Source organism: Phyllostomus hastatus, unplaced genomic scaffold (genome assembly GCF_019186645.2).
Source record: "Phyllostomus hastatus isolate PE091 unplaced genomic scaffold, TTU_PhHast_1.1 phas_scaffold_1674, whole genome shotgun sequence".
In the NCBI taxonomy this organism is placed as follows: domain Eukaryota; kingdom Metazoa; phylum Chordata; class Mammalia; order Chiroptera; family Phyllostomidae; genus Phyllostomus; species Phyllostomus hastatus.
In genome coordinates, this window is record NW_025334011.1 from 16976728 (window position 1) to 17003453 (window position 26726).

The window sequence follows — 26726 nt, forward strand, 5'->3', positions numbered from 1 at the left end:
AATATAAATTCATATCAAAATGAAAAAAGGAGAAAAATGTACATAAGGGCATATGAGTAGTTCAAGCGAATTAAATGTTCAAAATGTTTGGGTATTTTAAAAATGTACAGGAGACCATAGTGGTTACTAAATCATGATATTTTTATGAGAGGTACAGAAAACTGATGGTAAGAATAAGCTAATTAAATTAACCTTTAAATTTCCTTCACCCTTTGGAGGCCCCACTAATCCTGGATGCCCCACTGCAAAAAATAAACATCTTCAATGCAGACTTTTAGAGGAGTGGGAAAGATGGATAGCACCATTAACCCCTTTCTAAAGGAAAAGGACAATAAATTTCCAATTATAAATGTAAGAGGCCATTAAAGAGTGAACGTCATCTCTTCTTACTTCCTGTTGAGGACTGAGATGGTGCCAGAGTTCAAACACAGCTATTGGGACTTGAAAGAGGGTATATCGTAAGATCAGAATGGATTTGGCTATAGAAAATGGAAATGGTGAAAAATAAGTTTACTTACCAAGTGGCAAGATAAGCAAAAATGGACTATATTGTCATATTCTTACCTGCCCTTCATCTAACAGCTTTGCCCTAGAATTTCAGTTTTTTTTTTTCTCAAGCAGTTTATTTTATCCCCAACCCCTCAGTGAGACTAGGAGCATCCTAAGAAGCCACATTTGGGGACTGTAATGTGTCTACTGCACTGGACTGAGTAGAGAGCACTCACAATGTCACTGTCCTCCCCCAGAGATAGCCCAGGGTCTACAGCTGGTACAGTGGCTCAAGGGACTTTCAGGAGGAATGTTTGGTCCAGTAACAAACACCTGTGTATTGTATGAGTGCATTTATACGAAATGCCCAAAATAGCCAAACATATGCAAGACAGAAAGCAGATTAGTGATTTACCTAGTTAGTTGGGTTGGGGGGAAGAATATGAGTGACTATTAGTGGGTATGGGTTTTCTTTTTATTCTTTTTTATTAAATATAGTTACCATACAATATTATATTAGTTTCAGGTGTACAACATAGTGATTTGAAATTTGTATACCTTACAGTGTGATCACCCTGATGAGTCTAGTAACCATCGGTCACCATACAAAGTTATTACAATATCATTGAAATAGTCCCTGTGCTGTACATTATATCTCTGTAGCTAATTTATCTTAAAACTGGAAGTTTGTACCTCATATTATCCTTCACCTTTTTTATCAATTCCTCCAACCCCTTCCCCTCTGGCAACCATCAGTCAGTTTGTTCTCTGTTTCTATGAAGCTGTTTATGTTTTGTTTTCTTCACTTGTTTTGTCAGGGTTTTGGGGGAGATTTTTGAGGTGATAAAATGTTCTAAAATTCACTATGGTACTGGTTGTTTAACTTTGCAAATATACTAAAAGCCATTGATTTTATACTTTAAATAGGTGGATTATATGGTATGTGAATTATATCCCAGTAAAGACTTTAGGAACAAGAATGTTTGGAGTTTAAGATTAGTTTTTATTTAATATGAGACTTTTCTTTTTTCTCCATCTTTGATTTGGATGCCTTTTTCTTGAGTATAGGGAGTTATGATAAAAGTTTTTCCATTTAGAGTAAGTTAATTTAAGGAATTACATAGTTTATAATATGAGGCTATCAAATGTGTAGAAGGCAAGGGTAGCCAATGAATAGAGCATATTTTTGCAGTTTGTTTACAGTTATGATTACGTTTTTCTCTCCAAACTAGTAACAAATCATTATCCATTTCCTAAGTCTCTACAAGCTGACAGCAGTAACTATTACTGAATACTACTTAGAGCAAGAAGAAAACCTAGAGACCATTAAGTCCAACTATCCCCTTTGCATATAACAGAGTGAGGGGTGGGGGATCGGGGGTTAACGAGGGGTCTCATGACCCTTGACTTGACTGCTAACTCACCCTTTTTCTACCATGTATGCCAATACCTGAAATCCTGAAAAGGAAAGAAAGGTGGTAAAGGCAGAGGCTATGAGTGACTATTGTGGGCAGTGGAGGCAACAAGACACTATCAGATTTCCACTGCATCTATAATTTAAAGGTTGAATTAAAGTCTTTTAAGGCTCTGCATTAAAAGGGATTATGGATTTTGTGGTAGCCCAACAGGTCACACAAATGACTTAGACTCTCAGTTCCCAGGTTGCTTTCCTAAACCTCCATCTCTGTCCTCAAGCCCTCTGTCTCATTCAGTCAGACGCCTACTCACTCCCCTGCCCGACCCCCACATTTTAAATACTCTTTTACAAACATAAGTGCTTATTATTGAGGGCCATAGAAAATAGCCTATAAAAGTGAATGGGGGAAAAATGTGTAGCTCCCAGTTTTCATTAGGCACAAACCAAGGTTTGTCCAGGGTGGTGGGAAAAGGGATCCAGAGCAAATTGGAAGGGCTCATTCTACACGTTCTTCTTTATTTTCAACTTACCAACTTACAGAATAATTTATGATTATTGATCTGTATCTCTCATTATTTCCAACTTGAAATTTGCTTTTTATAATAAAATAACTATAATTTATTGAGTACTACTATATTCTAGGCATTATTGTAAAAACTTTGTACTATATTATCTAATCAAACCCCCAAACAAACTTTTGATTATTATCATCCTTATCTTCATTACCTTTCTGCAGATATGGAAATTGAGGCACAAAGAGCTTAAATGGCTTTCCCAAAGTCAATTTCTAAGGCTCCTATGTCCGATGCCATGTTCTGCTGTCTTCTGTCTTCATTGTCAGTACCATTTGAAATTTCAAAGGTCATCATCAGGCCTCTGCTCATGGCAATATGAGCCTGAGAAAATATGAGTAAACTAAAAGTATGAATAAATAAACCAAATATAGAGAGATGGTTTTGACGTTCAGGACGTACTGATGAGTATATGTTTAGGGAATTTGTGAATGTTTTCTGACAGCTTCTAGATTGGGAACGTGTATTAGGACATTTCAGAAGGCCAGTGGAAGGTTTCACACATTGAATAGGCCCTGGGTTGCCTGCATGTGTTGTGTTGTTGACCCCAAATATCCACAGAGCACTTGTTTTGCACATTCATACTTCTCACACTGAGAAGTTCAGAACCCCAGATTTTGAATTTTAAAAATGTCACCATGTTAGAGAACTCTCTAAGCTTTGTCCGTGACAAGGAATTTGTCTAATGACAAATGAGAATAGATTTCTCCAAAAACCTAGGTAGATTTCCCTGGGTAATTTTATCCAGCAGCTCTCTCATAAAGACAGACAGGTAAGTAGGGGTACGAGTTCTTGAAAATGAACAGTGAAAAAGAAAAGAAAAGAAAGTGAACATTTTACTTTGGAAATGGGAATTACCTTGAGGATGACTAAGGCAGTCCTTTAAATGGTGCTTTTTAGTCCTTTGGTGGGATCAGGCTTTCATCTCAGACCTAGCCTTTTATATTAGGGTGGTAAAGGTAAGAATTTTTTACAATGGTGCCTTCTGCTAGACCTTCTTCCTTCCATGCATATCTTGTTCTAATTTGCAGATTGTCTTAACTTCTTTTCTCTGTTGTTTCCTTCCAACTCCTTCTCCCCCAATTAATGTTATAGAATTCAGCATCCCCAATATAAAAGGCTACTCCTTTCAGCCTTGGCATTCTTTGCCAAGAAAAACCCACACAGTCTTAACAAGGGAAAGACAGAGGATGGGACACTCTTCTAAAGAGAAAAGCCAGTGACCAAAAGAAAATGAAAACCTCCAGTGATTCTTAGGCATGTGAATTAACTAAACCAGACATGATGAACTGTGCTGCATGGTGAGAGATGTGAAGAATTCTTAAGATTCGCATTGTCACTACAGTCACAGGATTGTAGGAAATCCTGAGTGCTGGGCATCTTTCAGCTCTGGGCTGAGTCTGAATTGTCTGTGACTCTTCTACTCTGGGCTCAGCAGCATATATTTTCCTGTCCTAAAGCTTTACCCCTGAAACACACATCTGTCGCAGCTCTTGCTTCGAGAGAAGATGTCTCCTGTTCCTACACGCCTCGGGTAAAGTCAGGCAATGAACAGTCATGGAAGGAGTCAAGATAGATTTGTATGCATGCTAATAGAAGTGTAAATTAAGGATTCTGACTGCATTAGTACTGAGGCAGTTCTTGATAATAGTTTTACATTTTACTTAGAAAAATTGAAAACATAAAGACAGGTTTGGTTTTCTTGCCAGCTTGCTCAGGCACTAAATTGTGATTAAAAGGTGTTTGTCACCACAGAAAAATATATGAACAGCCCTCATCATAACACACCCAGACTCTCAGGCCCAGGCAGGGAGGCGGCAATGGTGGGAGGGATGGAGGCGGACTGCTCTGGACGAGGCCCCTAAAAGCACTCCACATACACCATCCCACTCTCACATTAACAAACTCAGACGGGCAAGTCACTTCCACTCTCTGATCTCTGTTTTCTGATTTGGAAATTGAGAGGTTTAGAATAATCTCCAAGGTTGCTTGCAACTGTCATGCTCTTTGACTGTGAGATTTAGTAACATGAAGGGGGACCCCTTGGGGGCTCCTGAAGATCACTCCCAAGATCACTCCCAAACTCTGTTTCTTCTCTGGGCTTTTTCCTCTGGGCCTCCCAAATTTGTTCAAGCATCCTGTATGGTTCATTTTTCCTTTGTGACAGAACAAAGCACACTGAAGAATTTCAATATTCAGTTTTACTAGATCACAGACTGCCTTTGGGCTGCTCAGTGACTATTTTCAAAACATACCCATGACCTCCTTAACTTAGCTCATTTTTTCATTCTTGCCCCAAGTACATCTGGAATCTATGAAGTGTTATTTTTATGCTGCTCTAAGAACTATTGTCATCTTCTCTTTAATCTTGGCCCAGATGTCCTAAACCATCATTATGTCCCCGCTGGGATGATGGTTGTACTCTCTTCTGACAAGACTTCTTGGGAAACATATCAAATCATCCTCTGAAGTCTGCTCTCCAGCAGTTCCCAGAGCTGTGTGCTGTGTCTTAGAGTAAATACATTTGTAGAATTATAAAAGGTCTGCAGTAAGAGATCTAATTTAGCCCACCCACTCCCATGGGCTTAGTCTTCATCACTTTTCAAACCCAGAAACTGAGGCTCAAAAACACTGCAACGTGTCCCAGGGGAGATGAGTTGCAAAGCATGTTCTAGGTGCCAGACCAGCACCCTGCCTTTACCCACAAATGAACCAACACTTCTATCTCATTTCAAAGGCTACAAAAGCTCTATGATTATGATGTTCACTAATGGCAAAAGTTTAGCCCTGTCTTTGTAAATATGCTCTTTTTGGTCACCTCAGAGGAAGCCGTAGGCAGGAGCCGTAGGCATATTATTTGACTCCAGTATACTCCAGTTTTGTTATTTTCAAGTAGGAAAACGCACCTGGCTTCTCCCACCTCACAGGAATGTTGTGAAAGTAAGTAGAAAATAATGAGTCAGAGTCTTCCAGGCCTTAGAGTCATTCCAAGGATCATGCATTTTGCATACAGTTGTGCTTACTCTTCTGGTTTTCTGCTTGTCTAAGGCTTTCAGTAAATTTGATTCATGTATTTTTTATGTTCATGGTGATTATAAAAAGTACATTCTAAATTTTGATAAAGTTTCTGTTCCTGACTTTACAGATGATTTGAGCACCAGAAGCCTTTAAAAAAAAATTCTTCCACACACTGGAAGTAGAAATTGTGGGATGGGACTGACTATTCGCGTAGTTGTTGAAAAATGGAGTTGAAGCAGAACCAAGATTAGAATTTATAACTTGTTATATCCCAGGATTAAGATGTGGCCAATATCCAATGGAAAATCTGTAATAAATACTTATCAATGTCCTTGAAACTGAAAAGAAAGGCAAAGAATTTGGAAGGAGGTAGCATGTGAGCAAGGAGTTATGACATATTGTTAGTATGCCTTTCTAGACCTTTATAAATCTATATGTTGCTTGAACATATATTTATTAGATATTTCTTTCATGAATTCATACAATGAGTACAGTGAATTACCATTCTTCACTGTGAAGTTTCCCATTTTAATGAAACCAAAGTTGGACAGACTATAATAGGGAAGACGTTTATGCAGGCAAGCCTGTAATTATAGCACACTGCATACGGACACTCTGCACACTCTGCACCAGACAAAACACATCACAGCCACAATCCAGTAAACTCCTGGTTCTCACATGTGGTTTGCAGATACGCTGCATCAGCATCATCTCTTCTTCAAATGCCCCACTCCATACCTGCTGGACCAGAATCTGCAATTTAACATGATCCCAGGTGATTTGGTTGCTCATTAAGGTTTGAGAATCACTGACTATACAGCTTTTAATTTATTCTATCCCTTTGGTCCGTGATAGAATGTTATACTTTTGTATCTACTATGCCTAAGAAAACCATCCGTGGAACAACTGATGCTGCTGTAATCCTGTCCTTTGCGAAAAACAGTTATCCTTTACTATTTCCCACTCTTCCCAAAAGTTATTTTGCATATATTATCAGTTATACAAAATTTATAGCTTGTTTGTCTGTCATAAAGTTGATTGTTCCTGCTTTGATTTTTATGCTCAAAAGTAATTTGTAATCTTACAATTCCTAGTGTCTTGTTTTATTTAGAATACCTTTGCAAATTAATGTTTGGGAGGTAAAAGTAAGACTGTTAACCAAGAGCAAGAGTTGTTTTTTTTGCTAGTGTTCAGAACCTCGAAAGGGGGCATTCACTTTGATTCTTAATAGGAGAAATTAGTATAAAGGACATTTTTTTAAGGCAGCATAATTGAGAGTTCAACTGCCGTTAATATAGCCATTTTCATTATTTTAAGTCTATTTAATGAATTTCAGTTGTCTGAAGAATAAGTTAACTCTGCCAAATCCTGCTATTTAAAAGTCTTTGGGAGTTACACTGATTCTTTTTTCCTTCTTTCCAGTTTTTCTAATAAGCTAAGGAGAACAAACTCAGTTAATCTGCGGCATTGGCTCTGCACTTGACAAGTGTGCCCGCTTGCATTGAGATCAAGATGCACTAACTCAGGTTGTATGATAGGCAGTGTCAGGGTCCTTCCTTGGAAATGAGAAGGAGTTCATAGGCTGCTTCCTTTGGCCCCCAGAGGACTTCCATGTACTCCTGTGCCACTACAATGTAGTTACACTTTATATTGCTAAATCCTACTGGATTTCATCTAGAAAGAAAGGAAAGGTTGAAGAGACATGAATATACTAGACAGAAAGGGAACCACTTTCATTGAAAGTTGCTAAAGAGATCTGTGTCCCCTCAGTTAGGCTGTGTTTGGTTTATTGGGGCTTCTGAAGGCCCACTTTTAGAGAGGAAGTTGAAAAGAGAAATTGTCTTTGCCTTTGAATCCCTCATATGCAACCCAGGCAGGGGGGTTAGGCAGGAAAGGGAAGTCAATACTGAAGAGCACTGTCAGTCTGCAAAGGAGAAGACCAGACTCCTCAGATGCTAGGGGTTTGCCAATCCCAGTAGTCTAAGTGACCAGTGTAAGAAGGTTGGCGAGAGGGCATCTCCTGGAGGCTCCAAGAAAACAGGAGATTCAACTAGGAAAGTCACATAGGAGGAAAGGGCAGATTTACCTAGCTAGATGTCCAGTCACATGAGCTAGATCCTGGAATGAAATGGTACTAGAAGAGCCCCTGCTCAGAGCCCCTCTTTGTCTACCCCCCAGAACATAGTTATTCTCAAAAATGGCAAGGGGGTGGGAGTGTGATGGAAGATGGACCAAATTAGAATCTTCTGACAAGCTCTTATAGAATACTACTGCCCAGCCTCCCCACAGGGCATGCCACAGGCAGCACAGTTTACTAACTGAGTACTCACAGTTCGCTGTCAAGAACTTGGGTCCTGAGCCAGCCGCACTGGAGGTGGAATTCTAGCTCTTCCCTGTTACTAGCTGTGTGACCTTTGCCAAACTATTAATCCTTTCTGATCCCCATCTCCTCATCTGTAAAATGATGATGATATTAATAGTAACTCTTTCATGGGAGAAGTCAGAAGTGGAAGAAATACTCTGTGCTTAATATTTGGCATAGTATCTGTCATTAAGGAAACAGTGATAAAAAACTTTCTTTCATAACTGGAACCTAATTTTATTCAGAAGAAAATTTGGGCATTTGTCCAATTCAGAAAATTACAAGGCAAACAAAATAACTTAATTATATTTCTAGACATTAGCCTGTTTTAAGGACATTAGAATTATAGTACAGACCCAAGCTGTTTTTATTCCATTTGAAAGACTAACAGTTTAAGTTATGATGGATATAAAATGCTGTCTTCCTATTTACCAATTTCTTCCAAACACAAATGTTTTAAAAAATTTGTGATGGCAACAGATTATATGGAAATCAGAAAGCCACGTCTTTAACTGGGTCTCTTCCCTCCTCTTCGCTTTCCCAACGGGAAGAATTCCTTGACCAGGAGTGCACCCCTTCCCAACGACTCCCAGGCACGCAGCGGAGCTCGATTCCACACATCCTACGACAAAAGATACGTCATCAAGACCATTACAAGTGAAGACGTGGCTGAAATGCACAACATCCTAAAGAAATACCACCAGGTAATTTTTCTTCACCTAAGGTTAACATTCACGGCTTCTTATCATCAAGGCTAAAGACCTAAACACATAGGAAATGGTGAAAACACAGTTGATGTAAAAACGACCTCTGGCCAGGCTTTTAAAAAGTGCTGTGGCCAGATGACTGACAGTTAACATTTAGGAATGCTTAGCCTATGAAGATAATTAGTTATTTATATAACACTTTTAATATAACTCTTTTGTATAATAATTTTGATGTTTGCCATCCTAATTTTAAAGTCACTCAGCTTAGGATTTGGCAACATTTCAGAATTTTTTTGCACATGCCAGAAGTTAGGAGTTGACCTATGAGTATTCATCCATTTATACCTCCTAATTGTATACTGCTTTCACTGGTCTTTCTTCCGCCTGGCCCCAAAAAGGCCCATTCCCACTCACACTCTACTGCTAGAAAAATCTTTCATTTTCACCCCTCAGCATGCATTATTCCTTCATAATCACCTGGGGAAATAGTGAAGCTGCCCTTGGGAGCAGCACTCTCTGTCTCTCTCTCTCTCTCTCCCCCCTCCCCTTTGCCCCCTCTCTCCCACCCTCCTCTTCACTCCCTCCCTCCTCTTCACTCTCATTTTTTGGATAAATTCTAGCACAGGTTTTCCTGGTGACATGCGTAGTGCATATTCCCAGGTCCCAGCAGAGCCCTAAGAGGCTTTACTTTTAAAACTATGTAGTAAGATCATGAAGTTCACTGTCAGAGAAACCCATATTCAGATCTCAGACCTGTCACGTTGTAATCATGTCACTTCTAGTCTTTGAAGCCTCAGTGTTTTCATATTTACAATGGAGGTAATAACAACCCCTAACTATGGAGTCCTAAACATTAAACAGGGGAATGTACCTCAGATACTTAGCACAGTGCCTGCCACACTAGGTGCACAATATATGGTGGTTGTAGCTGTTATCAACTAGTCATATGACAATAGCGAGGAACAGCTATGTCATCTTGAGAAATCGTAGTCTTGTAGCATGAATATGCCCATTACTTGCCACATGGCAGCAATTATCTTCACAACTGGTGTTTGAACCACATGCTAAAACACACGCACACTTTTAGAGTCCTGCCTTTTTTTTTTTTACCTAAATATCTTCAAATTCCCCTTCAAAGATAAAGACTGGCTATCACAGAGGGTATTCAAAATAAAGTGCTACAGGCCCTAACTGCATAAACCATTGATTTTCAACCTTTTTCGCCTCATGGCACACAAATACTACAATTCTGCAGCACCCAAAAGGATGTGTTTTTTGCGAATCTCACACACAAAAAAAGATATAATTTTGATTCATTCACACCAGACAGCTGTTGTTGTGTTGACTGTTGTCATTTTTTTATTTGACAATCTAAGGAAAAAAAGGCCAGTGCCCCTGACTAAATAGTCAGGTATTGTGTGTTTTAAATATTCTTGCAGCTCACCCATTGAAAATCGCTGCTCTAACATCATGGACTATTTCTTGGTAGTTGCTTATTCTTCCAATCTTTACAAATGTGATCAATTGCATTTTGCCTGTAGTGAAGTCCATAAAAATCTTTGAGCTACATACCATTTCTGGAAACCTGGGGCTGCCCCTGATTTGTCTCCCAAATTCATTTAACATCTAACAAATCATTTATAACACTTGTTCTTTTTGAAATTTGTATTATAGCATTTATGCTGCTACATATTATGAAGGAAATTTAAGCACCACGATAGTACCTGAGAGGGAGAGAACACTAAGGCACTGGCTTCTGAGTAAGCGGAATGAAAGGATGCAGCTTTAACTAGTGATGTTTTAAACTGTCTCCTCTTTCATTTGTCCTTCTCTGAAACTTAATGTTGTACTTAAGCATTGTCTTTATTCATCTCAGAGCTTTCAAATCCAAAAAATACCCTAATGGCTGAGGAAAACATTGTGATAAATGTCTATGATACCATTCTAATAAAATGACACGCAATTCAAATGGCATCTTGATGACAACTTTGAGTTCAGAATTTTTTGACTTTGCAGAAATCACAGTTTGAAACATTTTCTCTGGGGTAGTCACTGTAATTTAACATGCAGATTTGACATATCCTCAGTATTATATGAAATATTTTGGGGATCAAAATAAGTTTATTAACATGCTGTAGAGGCTTTCAAGTGCTAAAAGTTTTCTTTCATTTCACTGTTGCAAATTAGTTGTTTTCCTGGTATGTTCTTTATGCAGAGAAATCTCATTTACCTAGCATTTATATATTTTTTGTTCTTATAAATAGTATTTCCAGTATAATTTAAAGGGTATTAGTGATTGAAAAATCACCATTGTTAATACAATTTATTTAAAGGACACTAAGTTGAAAGTCAGGGGACATAGATCCTAGTCTATTATGAACTGGTTACTTAGACCATCTCTGAACCTCAGTTTTCCCATCTATATTTCATTTCATTCATTCATTTGTATATTTACTCTTGACCTAATTCCAGAAAGGATATAAGGTGACCTTCAGGGAAGTTTGAAATATAAGAGAATAAACAGAAAAAGAAAGAAAGAGAAGGGAAGGAGATTGCGAAGACACAAAATGGAGCCTGGAGTGAACCCAAAACTCATGCCATGATGGCCAGCACGCTTCCTAGGTTGAGGGCCACTAATCTGACCCTAGTTTCTTGGCAGCCAAAGTGGAAAGCAGAACCTGAGTAAATCAGTTACATAGCTGATGTGCCTGAAGACACCAAAGAATCAGTTATTAAGGATAAATATAACTGTTCTTTGTACTAAGATCAGTCAGGGTTATTTCTAAGGCATTCCCTACAGGGAGGACACGTGATGTGATAAACCATCATCCTTGGAGCCAGCCATGTAACATACAGGAAGTTCATAGAACTTTGGAAAAACTCATCAATGTACCCATACCACCATGTAGTTTACATTTCATCCATGCAGGTGTGCAGAGAAAGGCACTGCACACTGGCTACCCAGCGCTCTGCCGGTCTATGACTCCCACTGGGTGGGATCTGAATGTTCTTCAAGCTGCCCTTCTCCTGGGCCACTTTCAAACAGAGTGTTGATGGATATTATGTGGGGATGAGCTCAGCCTTGGACAGTCTCAGATGTAGCTATTGTATGTGATCAGACATGGACCTCAACATCTGTCATCCAAGAGAGGTCCTTCCAAGCGTTGTTCTCTAATTCTATTCAGTGATGCTCAGAGGCTTTTGAGATGGGTATTAGACCTTTTCTTGCTATGCTGTAAGTAGGCCTAGGCAACTTGTAGAGTTTATGTCTAGTCTAAGAAATTTTCTGCCTCCTGCTTCAGTGGTAACTGTCAGTTCTCTTTCTTCTTGTTTTTTGTTGCGTTTACCTTCTGATTTGCCATGCTCCACAACTGCCCACTCTGGGCAGGTAATAAGGCTTGTTCAAAGTGCATATTAATAGATGGGACCGGCTTCTAGGGAGGTTGTCTCCTATGGGGCAAACTGACAGCTCTGGTTACTCCATCGCCCTGGACTTCTCTTTTTTCTACTCTTTTCTTTTGTTGTTTATTGTTTGAATGAAATATACCCATAGTTGCAGCTATATTCTGGAAGGTTAAAATTACCATAAGGCTAGCCTCTGGAGAAGTGGAATGTTACTAGATATTTGAATAAATTCTCCTTGGGATTATTTTTCTGACAGCCCATCCTCATCGGCAATGAAGTGTGGTAGGTGGCTCAGGGCACAGACCCTGGAACTGGCTGCTGCCTTCAAACCCCAGTTTTGCCCCTGACCAGCTGCGTAACCTCTTTACACCTGCTTCTCTTCTATAAATTTGGGTAATAGTACCTTCTTCATTTGGTGTTGTGCTACTTAGGTGAATTGACACCTATTACCTGCTCAAAACAGTGCCAGATATGTGATAAGTGTTATATAAATGATTGAATAAGAGAATTAAGTACCTATGCAGTTTCCCACAGTCCAGTGTTGAAATCATTAATTCTGTCAGTCCACTAGGGGGCCTAGTTTCTGGTAGAGTGTGGCACTGAGGCACAATTACGACGATTTGAACCATAAGGGTAAGATTTTATTCCTCAAGCTCTAGCATCTTGCCTCAGTCTTTATCTGCTACCAATTCCTATCCTAATTTCTACTCTGTGCTAAGAAAGGACAGCATCGTCTCTCAGACCAACCAAAAATTTATAATAAGCAGATCAAACTTTTATAAGTCCTTTTTCCTTTTGTTAGTTTTCTCTTTTTTTATAATTGGGAAAATAACAATGTTTGCATGTAAATACCCTTTTTTTTCCAAATTTCTGTCAGGCTAGACCACACTCAGGTCTTATAAATGGTGATTTATCAACTGATTTAGGTAAGCAGTGTCAGAAAAGCATTCAAATAGGAAAGAGTAGTGAAGAGTCTACTTGAATGTCTTATTTCTCCTACATGGACTGATTTTTTTTTCACTGACCTAAAATCATTGGGAGTTTTGGTGTCACGTAGCTTGAGCTTTAATTAAAACTGAATCAGCATCAGTAAAATTTTAGAAGTGTTATGGGAAGGAAGAAGTTACAGTGCAGATGGTGAAACTATCATTAATAATAACTCTTTTACATTTTTGAAAGGCAAGTGTTAAATGTATTTGTTTTTAATTTTAAAGTGACCCAAATGAGAAATTGATAAAGTAACCTATATTTGGGAAACGATTAATAACTTGAGCCAAATCTAGCAGTTATGCCTAAAAATTTGAACTCCTTGTTAAATAGGCTAGCTAGTATCTCAAATTTCAGTAAAGAATTGTAGGATAAATGCTTGACCTTTTCGGACCCTCCTGGGAGCACATCTTTTTGTTTTGCCATGAAGGCTCATGGAGTTGGTACTGTCATTCAAAGAATTAGCCACGAATAGAGGAAAACTGAGAAAAAAAGGCACCATAAAAGCCAAAAATTAAAATAAGAAATTTGGAGGTGTGGCATTGAAAAAGAAAAAGGTACATACTACATCACAGCTTCTTAAACTCTGATTATGGACAGAATACCACACAGCCTGAGGAAAGCAGGTTCCGCATTTCTAACATTCCCAGGTGAACTGATGTAACCCTCAGTACATGATGGCTGTACCTGCTTTCTAGACCTGGAGGAACATTCTGAGTCTGCTCATTAGCTTTTTAGTCCCCCACCTACAGGGAGAGGTCAGTGGGAATGTCAAAAGTACATTAACATTTCAAGTCCTATAAGCACCTAAAACTATGTGATCAAAAGCCCACCCAGCAGAGCCTCTCTGCAATCAGGAGCTGCAGGTGCATTTCCTGCTTCCTTCTTAGAAATGTCAGGAAGGTGTTTGCCATCTCCGGGCCTCTGTAGCCTCGGGAGAGCCCCTTCAGACTCCCCTTTGCAGACAGAGAGTCACTGCTGGCTAGTGGGGGCATTTGGAGCCCTCCCTCTGTTCACGGGTCCTTGCTATTTGTTCCCCAGTTGCCAGGGAGCTGCCCAACACACTCATCAGAATGCTGTTCCTGCGGCAGACTGTCCCCAGTTTCTGGAAATTTTGTCATCCTTTTTTCTTCATCCATCACCTGTCTCCTTTATTCTCTCCATCTATCTCTTCAACAGCTATATACTTGACACTTTCATTCTGGCCTCCACATTTTTTAATTTTTCTTTCCCATTTTCCATCTCCAAACATCTCTGCCTGATTCTGGATAAATTCCTTAGCTATAATTCTCCCTTCAGTTGTTCTACTCTGTTGTCTCACATGTCCAATGACTTTTTTATTTCAATATTTTTCTCTCTAAATGTTTCATTTTTGAAAATCTGTCGGCTTATTCCTAATAGTTTCTGGTTATATGCTTCTCTCTGAAATTACATCCTTTATTTCTTTATAAACATTTTATGCATAATTGTTCAAATTCTGTTTTTGATAGTCCTAACCTATGCAGTCCCTGGTCCTGAATTTGTTGCCTGTCGTGACTGCTGACTCTCACTCAGAGTGACTTGTCCAGGCAGAAGTCCACACAGAGTTTGGGGTCAAGACGTTGATTAGAGATCAAAGCCTACTAGGGGAAGAAGTGGGATTGGGCAGAGGGAGAAGCCACACTGCTAGGTGTGCCCAGCCAAGCGGCAGCCAGCCTGGTTGGGGGGGGGCACTCAGGAGCACTGCATCCAGAAGCTCCTATGTTGGGCCAAAGTGACAGGAATGCAGATCCAGAAGTAGCTGCCAGCTGAAGGCTGCTGACGGCTCCACGAGTGGGCAGCAAGGCCTCTCGGAGCTCCTCAGCAGGGTGATGCTTGGAGCAGCCGTTCTTCTTTTAATTGTAACCAGTGAGTGAATGCCATCCATACTTATGATGGAGTATTCTTTACAAAGTCATTTCATCTTCAATGATGATATTATTTATGGCTTTATTATAGTATAACAAAGGGAATCAGGGACATCAATGTTTACATTTGGGCTGCATTCTGATTTATCTCAGTACTAAGAATATTTGTAAACACTGCAGAGGAATGTTTGTTTCTTTTAAGCCTAGTTTTATTAAATAAAGCAGTAAATTTTAGTATTTATACTAGCTTAAATGTACTCATCTTTACTTCTTTTTTGACCTCAAAACTATTTGAAACCAAAATAAATTTTTTTAACTGACACTTATAGACCATTATCCCAAAATATCAACTTAAGGAAAATTTGCATTATTTATTTATTTAGTCATTCTAAAACAAAGCATCCCTTAGCCTCAGGCTGGCCTCCTTTCTCCTCTTCTCTGTCTGTCTGTCTGTCTGTCTGTCTCTGTGTCTCTCTCTTTTTCATGCAAAGCCTTTTGTCGGAGTGATCTGTAAACACATCCAGGGACCCAATAAGGATTACAGATAATTTAACCTTTCAAAAACATTTAACTGAAACAAGACTTACTCTTGTAAGTATTAGTATTGAAGTATTAATTTAATGCTATATTAAATTGTCACTTCAAGCCCCTAAAAAAAATGAGTGGAACGTGATAATAACAGCAATTTCCAAAAGCAAGAGCCAGGTTCACACTGTCATGTGGAGATATAAATATTTATCTGTTGCAGTCCATCACTTAGACTCCTCTCTACTGAAACGCCAGTCAGCTGTGACTCTTTTAATGGCATTTCATTTTTGCATGAGAAGACCAACAAATTGGGGGTTAATAATACTTGTTATTTTTGTTCACTGCCTAAGAGCAAAAGAAGCTGAGGTTTTGTGGCTGTTGCATTTTATCTGTTCTTTTAAATTCTGATTTTACCACATCAATTTATCATTGCATTACAGTTCTGACAAGCCCATGGTTATACAGGAAGAAGTACTGAGAAAGACTGACAAAGATATTAAATTTGCCATTATTCATGACACCATGGGATCGTTTACATGTAGATTTTTGAAAAGACAGAAAAGAGTAAAAATTGTTAGTGTTGGAACACAGGTTACAGACAAAACATTGCTAACATTGAGAACACTTTGAAAAATGCAGAAGCCACTGCATGATAAATAACAGAACGAGGTGTCCAGCTATGAAAATGCAAAAGCTAAAAGTAATTAAATCAGTATTTTAAAACACACACATAGATGATACAGTGAATTTGACATTGAGAATATGGACACTGACCCCAACAATAATTTTGATTGATTTAACTCCATATAGTTAAATAAGTGATGAATATCAAGTTAACATTCAAAAATTTGGGAGTAAATGTTCAGTGCCTATTCAGATGAAAGCTCAGTGACATCACCGAATTGCAAGCATCTGAAAGCGACCATGACTTGACGGGTACCAAACAGAGCTGCTCGATTTGAGGGGAGAGGAGGGTGTGGCTGCAGGTTACCTACAGAGCCCAGAAGGATGGAAATAACAGCCTCTGTGGTCCACAGATAGGAACACTTTGGGTAAATGCCATATCTGAGGGGTCACTGATAGGAACGCTCTTCAAAATTGTGTGCACTCAGCCTGTGCTCTGGCAAATGAACCGTCTCTTGTCTGATGTGCACTCTTGATTTCTGAGCCACCCGTGGATGAATAGTGTCAAGTTTGGTCCACTTGTGGCTGTGTCTCTCTTGGGACCTCAGAATGGCAGCGGGCAAAAGTCCACAGACTTACCTGACTTCTGGCAAGGAATCCGCTGGGCTACAGTACAGCGCTGCATCTGTTGAGTCTGTAAACAGACATTAATACAGCAGATAGGAAATAGCAACCACAGTTAATCATGTCCCTTGCCAGTGGAGAAGGACCAACTAGCAGCCACATCAAGGCAGTGGTTGAAAGTGAAATATTTTTATCTTTCTTAAAGAGTGACCCTCGGGATTAAACCATAGTTCTCCATGCTTGTAATCTGGAAATTAAGCATGTAGAAGAGAGGAAGGAGATTGTCTTGTGACCAAATCAAGAATGTGAAAAGAAATTAGTAGATGCTAAGGATGTGTGTAACTATTCAAAAAAAAAAAAAAGATGCTCATGCCAAATAATTGATTATTTTAAAAGGCACGATATGGTAGTGTCCCCAACACCCCCTTTTCTTATTATTTTGGAAGCATTTATTTATAAGTTATTTAGTCAATTTGTTAATGATGTTGAAGTTCTTGAACAGGGGTTAGAAATATAATTTTTTACTTTTTAAAAATATTTACAAAAAGATTATCTCTTTTTATAAACAAATACATACCAAATAACATTATTCATTTTTGAAAAGTCTTTGTTTTATGAGAGCCCTTGAAATTGGGAGCTATGTGTCATTTGAAATAGAAAACATTTCTCAGAGAGCATTTTAGGAACATACCAGGTGCTCTTAGAAGTCTTCCTCCCGTGCCCGTGGCTTTCCTCCTTTTCCACCCCTCGCCCCTGGGTCTTGGTTTCAGTTGCTCCTGCTTGAGTCATTGGCTGTTCCTGAGTCTCATCTCCTTGCTCTTCACATTCTTTGCAAAAACCCTAGGCACCAAGTATGTTATTACCCCATTTTCTCCAAATATGGAGACACAGAGAGGTTGACTCATTCACTCGAGGTCACACAGCTAGTGAATGTGGAGCTGGACCACAAGGGCTCTTCCCAGCAAGATGTGGCTGAGTTGTGCTGAGTGCCCAGCTAACGCTGTGGCCATGATTTTCCAGTCTCCCTGGTTGTGGCATTGCCTTTAGCAGCTTGTGTATATAGGAATTCTTGTAGATGTGCCCAACAAGGTTAGAGTTTGTATACAGTATTTTCGGGGTCAGTTGGTGGAAACCTGGGAGGATTAACATTCAGGCCTCTTTGTGTCAACAACCACTTGCAAGAACTTATGGTGCAGTGGTCTCCCAACCCTGGTGTTCGTAGACCCAGTGAAAGTTCCTCACTAAAAAGAAACAGTGCATTCTTTTCCCAGTGCCCCCACACAGAAATTCAATTACTGGGTAGAATTTTCTTCTGCAAAGTTTTGACCTGTAAATGCTCTCTCAACCTTTGGCACCAACTGCAGCTTGCCACTACTGGAATCTAATGTGATAGGCTTTAATATGGTTTGTGGTTTTGTACATATTTATATACTCAGGAGTTTTAAGTTTATTAAATCTGTTTTTTCAAAGTGGTCATCAGAGTCTCATAAGAGAGCCGTGCCTTTGAGAATGAGTACACATAGAAATTTGCTAATGCAATAGATCAAATTTGATCTATTTTTTATATGTAATAATTTATTTAATCTTAAAGGTAGAGGATTTGTAGAATATAATCTATATGTGTGTCCCCCCTCCAAAAAGCTTATCAGTGATTTTCTGTATAGCATTCAGGGGTTTCATTAACATACTTGTCAACATGAATAACAGTTAGTATGCACTGTGTTCCTTGTCACTCTGTGGGTCTCTACACAGATTTTGATCAAAGTGACATCTTCTACTGGCAGGACTTTGAAAAGATAGGTCATGATGAGAATAATCCAAGCAGAACAGCACAAAGTAGGGTTAAGTGGCCAAACTGAATCTGGTGTGGGCCCTCAGAGGCCCCCAAAACACCTATGCAGGGTCTCCCTCACAGTAGACACAAGCATATATCTGTGAGTTGGTTTGGAGCATAAAGCAGCAGATATGTGTAACACTAAGGTTTTCTATCAGAGTTTTGAATGAAAATAATGGTTATTATCATTGTCATCTGCAGTAGGAGGAAGGGTATAGTAAAGTACAAGAGACATTGTGTGAAGTATTTTGACATACTGTTATCTGTAATCCTCACAGCAACCTCCAGGTACAAATTAATGCTGCTGGCTTTCTGGAAAATGAAACTAAAATGATGAGTGATTTAGTAAGTTGCCCAAGATCCCACAGCTAGTAAAGGGAGGCACCAGGACACGTGCACATATTTCTGGCTCACAAACCTATGTTCTTTCCACTGTGGTTATTATACAATGTAGCAAAATGTAGTTCATCTTAATCTCTGTGTTTTTAAGGCCTATCCAACCATCTTTCTTCAAAGGTGAGAGACAACAATCCCTTTGAGTTCTGTAGAGTAGGTTTGAGATTTTTTCTCTTCAACCAGGGGCTCTTAACCACCTGTTTTGTGTTAGTAAAACTCAAGTTAATTTACTACTTTTTTCCTTATTTTTTATTGTTCAGTGACATTTGTCCCTATTTCCCCCCATTACTGTTCCTTGCCCTACCCACTCCCACCTCCTACATTCAGTCCTCCCCCTACCCCTGTTGTCTTTGTCCATCCTTTATACGTGTTTCTTGATGACCCTTCCCCTTCTTTCGCCAGCACTTGTTTGTTGATTTGTTTATGATGGCCATTTTGACTGGTATGAAGTGGTATCTCAATTTACAGTTTTTTGAAAGGAGAGAAGTAAAAAATGTTCCACTGATCTGACTTCAAATTAAGAACAACATGAGGTAAAACTCTACTCAGAAAATGTATCAAATTAAATTACCACAGCTCAATTACAGTTAGTAAGATTTTTAAAGGCAGGAACATCTTTAAAATATGTCAAACTCTAGGTGGCAAAAATCTAACTTATTCTGATGCTGTACTCTTTTCTTTAATGAGAAAACTAAGGCTTAAAAGAAAAACACTCTTAAGATGGTTAATATTATCAAGAGTTGATGATTGACAGTGTTTACCACTAAAAAGTTTGAAAGGGCTTTCTAACTCTTATTTTTATAAAATGTTCATTGAAAACAAATAAATTCAAGCAATATAATTTTTTTTAAAAAAAGAGAAAATAAGCAAAGTTGCTTCAAATTCCACCATTACCATTTGGTGACCATTCTTCCAGGCATCTCTCCATAAATATGTACAATGTATACAATTTATACTATTTTGGAATCGTAACAGTCATGCTATTCCTTAGTGTAGAGATTTCACACACATGTCTTGGACATAGAAAACTTTTTCTGAAATCTTATTTCCCCTTCATTTTTTAAAATTGTTTTATTGTTGTTCAAGTGCAGTTATCTGCATTTACCCCCCTCCACTCCTCCCCCACCCCAGCCATCCTCACCTCATTCCCCTTCATTTTAAAGAAAAGAAACGTAATTTTCCTTTGGAAAATACAATGGGACCCATTTGATAAATACTGGCTTTCAAGAAGTGTTGCGCGTGGGTCACCGGCCAGCAGTGACCACGGAACACTGTGGATGGCTCGACAATAAACACGCGAGAAATAACAACATGCACAGAGACAGACTAGTTTCTGTGGGGAAGTAGGGACAGAATGGCCACCCCCCCTAGTGGGGAGCGCGCCGATTTACAGTCCATACCTGCTTTTATTGGGCTCATGCTACATAATAACTCAGGTAACGTACAATACTCATTAGGGGAAGTAAGGAATATAGAAAACAAAGAGCTCTGCCGGTCTATTGAGTTGGGGGTCAAAGAGCTGTAAGGCTGAGGAACAAACTAGCTTCCTCCTAAGACCCTCCTCATTCAACTGAGAGCATTCTTGAACAAAGAAGGTTTCACAGTAATTTACATGTTCTTTCTTAGGCCTGATCACCCCGGGAAATCCGCACTTCCCAGTACCAAGCTGTACTTCCCCGTCATTGTTTCAGGCTTAGGTGGAGCGCGGGAACTAAGGCCACCGAGAGATAAGGAGATTTTCTTCCGGACACTGAGAACTCAGACTTTGTCAAAGCCGAGGAGTGAGGGTCCATCACCCCCTTTTGCTGCAGCCCCCCAAGTCCTTCTTTTGGGGGGCCTCCCAAAGTGATCGTGCCTGGCTTGGGTTGTTCCCCCGTGGGGAATCTTACCCGTCTTTGGCTAACCGACCAAGCTTTTTGGGGGTTCAGCAGCAGAAACAGCATTCCTGCCAGGAAGATAAGCTTTTGTCTCCTTGCCGGCTCACGGTTCCAAGGGCGTTCCCTTAGCCTTAGCCTAGGCGGGGGGGTTTCAGTTTCTGATACCAGTCAGGGCGGTTCCCAACATATCCCCCTTTTTTAGTTTTTTTAAAATCAATTGTGGTCGTTAAGCCTGTGAAACCTACTTTTGCTGTTTTCGAATGCAAATCAGAAGAAAAGCAACATCTACATACATCATAAGGCAATAATAGAAATATAAAGCAGAAACTAAATTCTATGGGTGGTGAATACCTAAATTTCTAAATTCAGTGCAAGAAAACATATTAAGGGAAAAACAAAAGTAATAGGTCTGATTACATTTCGATCTTTGAGAGAAATTACATAGATATCAGGAAAGGCAAATTACAAGGCAGTTTGAGCATAATGCAAGCCTGACTTTTTACAAGAGGATTTCTTAACAGGTGCAGTTCTGCGCACCGACTCATCACCTACTTTCTTACGTGGGTGTTGAGTTTTAATTTTACGCCTGCCAGAGTGGTTTCTCATACCTTCTCCCTTGTTTTCAGTTAGGACTGCTAAGGGTTCCATAAAGGTGGCTACCTGCTGGTCTCTGATACGACCCTGGGAAAACAATTTGCAAATACACCGAAGTACACAAATCAATATCACAATCAGTAAACAACCAGCAGCTCCAAAAACCCAAATTCTCAAATTAATTCCATCAAACCATGTTTTAGGATTCAGCCAATTAATATTTTCATTAAGGGCTTGAAAAATGTCCTGTTTGGTTAAACGTTGAATGTCCTGCAGCTGATGATGTAACTCCAACTGCAATTTATCAATTTGTCCTTTTAAGTTAGTGGAGAAAGCTCCCCTCAAGCGATGTTGTATATCAGTCCAAGTATGTTGGCTGGAATTCCACTGTAGCGGTGTGACACACAGTCTGGAGAAACCAGGGTCACAGGTTAGGTGTTGACGAATCACGAGAGCGTCCTGGCGTTCGCCAATCCAGTCCAGTGCTGATTCAACTGCAGAAAGGCGGGTCAGGATCTCCTGATCTATTTGGGCCTGTTGGACTAATTCTGAAGTAGCATTGATTAAACCATAAGTGCAACCAGGTGTTAACAAACTGTCGGACTCATAAGGAGAGCAGTGCATTGTTAAATGCTATAATGCCATTTGGATTCATTCATTTTCTGGTCATATTCTGGAGATGGCAGATTTGGAAAGACTTGGAAGGCACAATTAAATCATAACCACTATTAACGACTGATCTTGTTAGATTTATGCAAAGAAACCTTATGTCATTACTTACTTCTTCAGAATGCCAAATTCTGGAGGGATCAGGTAGGGAGAAAAATATAAAGTGTGAAGGAAAATCCTTTTCCTTCTGATATCTACCAGGCTTCTTAAAACTTTCACTTCCACAGACCTTCTGCAACATTCACAAACTCTCTATTCTTTTTCATACACTTTCTGATATCCACCAAGATTGCATCTCCATGCTTTAGACCTTCCATTACTAACACACACCACATAATTCTTTCTTAAAACATTTACTTCCACAGACTTTCTGAAACATTCACAAACCTTCTAATCTGTCTTTCATACCCCTTCTGATATTCACCAAGATTGCATTTCCATGCCTTATACCTTCAATTACTAACAACATCACATAACTTCTTTCCTAAAACTTTTATTTTTCCATTTATCTTTACAGTTTCCCATTTACATTCCTAGAGTGTGAAGTTTCAACCTTCCCTGGAATCCTCAATTTCCTTTTCAGAGCAGATACAGAGCAAAATCCATCCTTCTCTGTGGGGGTGAAGGTGGGGCTTCCGTGATCTGCTCACTCAATTTGCACACCGTTTCACTGTCAGAATCAGATTCCTCCTCAACAGTCTAGCTCTGTTTTCTTTGCCCAAATGAACTCAAGAGAATCCCTGACAAGCCTCCAGATTACAAAGGTGTGCGCACCAATAGATATATCACTGTTTTGCAAAGATTTCAACCTTTCACCCACTTTTTCCCAAACATCAATGTCTAACGTCCCTCTACCAGGAAATGAAGGACAACATTTTCTTATAGATTGCAAAAGCTGAACCAGATGCTTTTCTTTCTTATACTTTGTGATACTTTCTTATACTTCCTTATACTTTGCTTCTTTAAGAATTTGTTGTAATATATGCAGAAAAGATTTCTGCCCTTTAGATAAGTTACAACCCGTGTTTACCTTCCTTTCCTTTTTTTTTTTGAAAGAAAAAGCTTCCTTTTACTTATTTTTAATTGGCCAAAACAAATCACCTGATTACTTTCTTCAAGGCAAATCGTTTGTTTTTTCAAACTTGAGAATTAGATTACTATTTACCCAATTATAGGCGGTCGCGAAGAGAGAAACGACCTAGAAAAGAAAGACCTACTTCCCTGAAAATTCAACGCATCCCATGACATGCCCGAGAAAGAGTTCGGGGTCGTCGGCCCTTACCTGGGCTGTTAGCGCGCAAATCCGCCCGAAGTTGATGCGTTGTCCACAGCGACGGCTCGTAGCTGCTGGTTCCAAGTGGTCTCGAACGGGGTCCCACCTCTGTGGTCCCGAATCGCTGCCCCACGTTGGGTGCCAGCTGTTGCGCGTGGGTCACCGGCCAGCAGTGACCACGGAACACTGTGGATGGCTCGACAATAAACACGCGAGAAATAACAACATGCACAGAGACAGACTAGTTCCTGTGGGGAAGTAGGGACAGAATGGCCACCCCCCCTAGTGGGGAGCGCGCCGATTTACAGTCCATACCTGCTTTTATTGGGCTCATGCTACATAATAACTCAGGTAACGTACAATACTCATTAGGGGAAGTAAGGAATATAGAAAACAAAGAGCTCTGCCGGTCTATTGAGTTGGGGGGTCAAAGAGCTGTAAGGCTGAGGAACAAACTAGCTTCCTCCTAAGACCCTCCTCATTCAACTGAGAGCATTCTTGAACAAAGAAGGTTTCACAGTAATTTACATGTTCTTTCTTAGGCCTGATCACCCCGGGAAATCCGCACTTCCCAGTACCAAGCTGTACTTCCCTGTCATTGTTTCAGGCCTAGGTGGAGTGCGGGAACTAAGGCCACCGAGAGATAAGGAGATTTTCTTCCGGACACTGAGAACTCAGACTTTGTCAAAGCCGAGGAGTGAGGGTCCATCACCCCCTTTTGCTGCAGCCCCCCAAGTCCTTCTTTTGGGGGGCCTCCCAAAAGTGATCGTGCCTGGCTTGGGTTGTTCCCCCGTGGGGAATCTTACCCGTCTTTGGCTAACCGACCAAGCTTTTTGGGGGTTCAGCAGCAGAAACAGCGTTCCTGCCAGGAAGATAAGCTTTTGTCTCCTTGCCGGCTCACGGTTCCAAGGGCGTTCCCTTAGCCTTAGCCTAGGCGGGGGTTTCAGTTTCTGATACCAGTCAGGGCGGTTCCCAACAAAGAAGTGTCTCCCTCTTGTGTCCTTTGAGAGTATGGTCATGAAAGTCCTAAACTCATGTTTTTTTGCAACTCTAATCAGAAATGGTGTCAAAACTGGAACCCATCCGGCGGACTTGATGAAACCCAGCATGGAGCCAGGGAAGCTCTGTCTGTGCGTAGAGTAGGAGCACACGCTCCACAGCAGCTGGGCACCCACCCTTCACGCTGCTGCCTGTGAGCAGCTTAGCCCCAGAGAGTAGTCTTGGTGAGAAACAGAAAAACCAGCCCAACTCTAGAAGCTTCCAACACTGGGCTCTCTCCACAGTTTCCTTTTTAATCTTGACTTCAACACTGTTAAAAGAACTAATCTAAGTGGCCAAGTGACTCTTCCTCAGCCTCATAAAGTCATCATGGCTTATGGGAAGGAAGATGGAGGTTCTCAGTAGAGCTAATTTCACTTTGGAGTAATTACAGAAAGAATCAATCACTGTTATAGCCCAGATTTGACTCTGCAAATTAGTTTGAAATGTTGGGGAAAATATATCTTTGGACATAAAGTTGAATTTTTCTTATCTGTATATACATAGAGAACACAGATCGTGTATTAAGTAATATAAACATGGTTATTTTCTATAAATAGGACCTTAATGATTGGAGGGTGTCATTTTGTATAAACACTATAGGCAGAAGAGTAATATTTTACATTTGAAAGAGCACCTTCTGATTGGATTTCTTTTTTTTTTCCTCTTTTGTGCAGTATATAGTGGAATGTCATGGGATCACCCTTCTTCCCCAGTTTTTGGGCATGTACCGGCTTAATGTTGATGGAGTTGAAATATATGTGATTGTTACAAGAAATGTGTTCAGTCATCGTTTATCTGTATATAGGAAATACGACTTAAAGGTGAGATTGATTTTATTAATTTTGCTTAAGTAATGAAGCATACATATCCACATTGTAAATGTTGTCTTTGATCATGCTAAATGCTTCTGAGGTGCTCAGAGCTCGAACCTCCAGGCAGCTAGCAGTGTCCTCCATGGGTTTTCCAGAAGACGCTTATACATGTTAGAGATGTCACATCTGGTTTACTCAACAAATATTTCTTGAACACCAGCCATGTACCAGGCACTGTTTCAGGGACTAGGAATAGTGTGATGAACAAAGCAGAACAAACCTTCACTCAAGGAAGCACTTCACTCACGCTGGCTTTCTGATTGGTAAAGTCAGTAAGTGAAAGTAGCAGGTAAATCATAGTATATTAGGAAGTGACAAGTGCTATAGATACAAGTAAAAACAGGAAATTAAAAAAATAACCATTATTTCTTCAGTTATTTTTGTTACCATCCTTAATCTTTGCAAACACCAGTTCCACATGTATTTAGCCACTTGAATTTTTCTCACAGGTCATTGACAGCCTGTTCATTTCTTTAGCATTTTTAACCCCATTGTTTTCATGCTGAATAAGATATATTATCATATGTTCATGCTCACTATAAAGAAGAAGAAGACAGGGAAGTATGGGGAAGGGATGTGGTTTTAAATAGGGAGTCAGGTAAGGTTTCACTGAGAAGCTGACGTGGAGCAGCCCCAAAGGAAGTGAGGGGATGAGCTGAGGGAAAACATTTCTGGCAGAGGGATGAGGCCCCACGACCAGCTATTTCAAAGACGCTGAGTGAGAGGCAGACCACTGGAAATTTTGCGTGGAGTAAGTTGATCTGGCTTCTAAGATCACTGACTTAGAGGCAGAATGTCCAAGTTGGGAGTTGGCAAACTAGGACCTGCCTAATGGCAAATCCAGCTTGGCCAGTTTTGTGAATAAAGGTTTGTTGGAACACCACCATGCCCGTTGTTTCTGTATTCTGTGTGGCTGCTTGTGCTCGCTCTCAGCAAAGTTGAGTACTTATCACAGAGACCCTGATGGACCACACACAGCCTAAACCACTTACCTTTTGACCCTTTTTAGAAAAAGTTTGCCGAGCTTTGGTATTTATCAATGGATTTCATATTTTTTAAATTAATCTCCTTCACACGCTTAAAAGAGGACCCCAAAAAACTTTTGCTTATGTAAGTTATGTCTACCAATATTTGCAATGTTAGGAATTAATATGAGCACTTTTTAAATACTTTAATTTATTTAAAATAATAAAACAATTACATGTGAGCATATTTTTATGAAAATAACTATATCTCCAAAAAATTAAGATAAGTGGCATTGTTTTACCTTTTTGCAAATCTCTTTGATGTCTGACATATTAAATTAAATATGAGACTGTTGCAATGTCTTACCTGCTGTCTGTTATCGTGATCACCGGCCAGCAGTGACCGAGGAACACTGTGGATGGTTCGTCAACACGCAAGAAAAACATATACAGAGAGCAAGAAAAACATATACAGAGACAACCAAGTCCTGTGGGGAAATAGGAACCAAATGGCCACTCTCTCTGGTGGGGAAAGTGCCCTGTTCCCCCTCCGGAGAGGCTTTTTATTGGTTTCGTTTGAATAAGA

General features: G+C 39.8%; 1 protein-coding gene across 2 annotated transcripts in view; it reads left to right on the forward strand.

Annotated features, from left to right (window-relative positions):
• The window catches only part of PIP4K2A (phosphatidylinositol-5-phosphate 4-kinase type 2 alpha), a 164689-nt gene that overhangs the window by 103395 nt on the left and 34568 nt on the right, over positions 1-26726 (forward strand). For both annotated transcript variants that reach the window (XM_045858015.1, XM_045858016.1), the window contains 2 exons: positions 8410-8562; positions 24978-25124. In XM_045858015.1, the coding sequence (XP_045713971.1) occupies positions 8410-8562; positions 24978-25124 (300 nt within the window). The remainder of the gene's footprint in view (positions 1-8409; positions 8563-24977; positions 25125-26726) is intronic.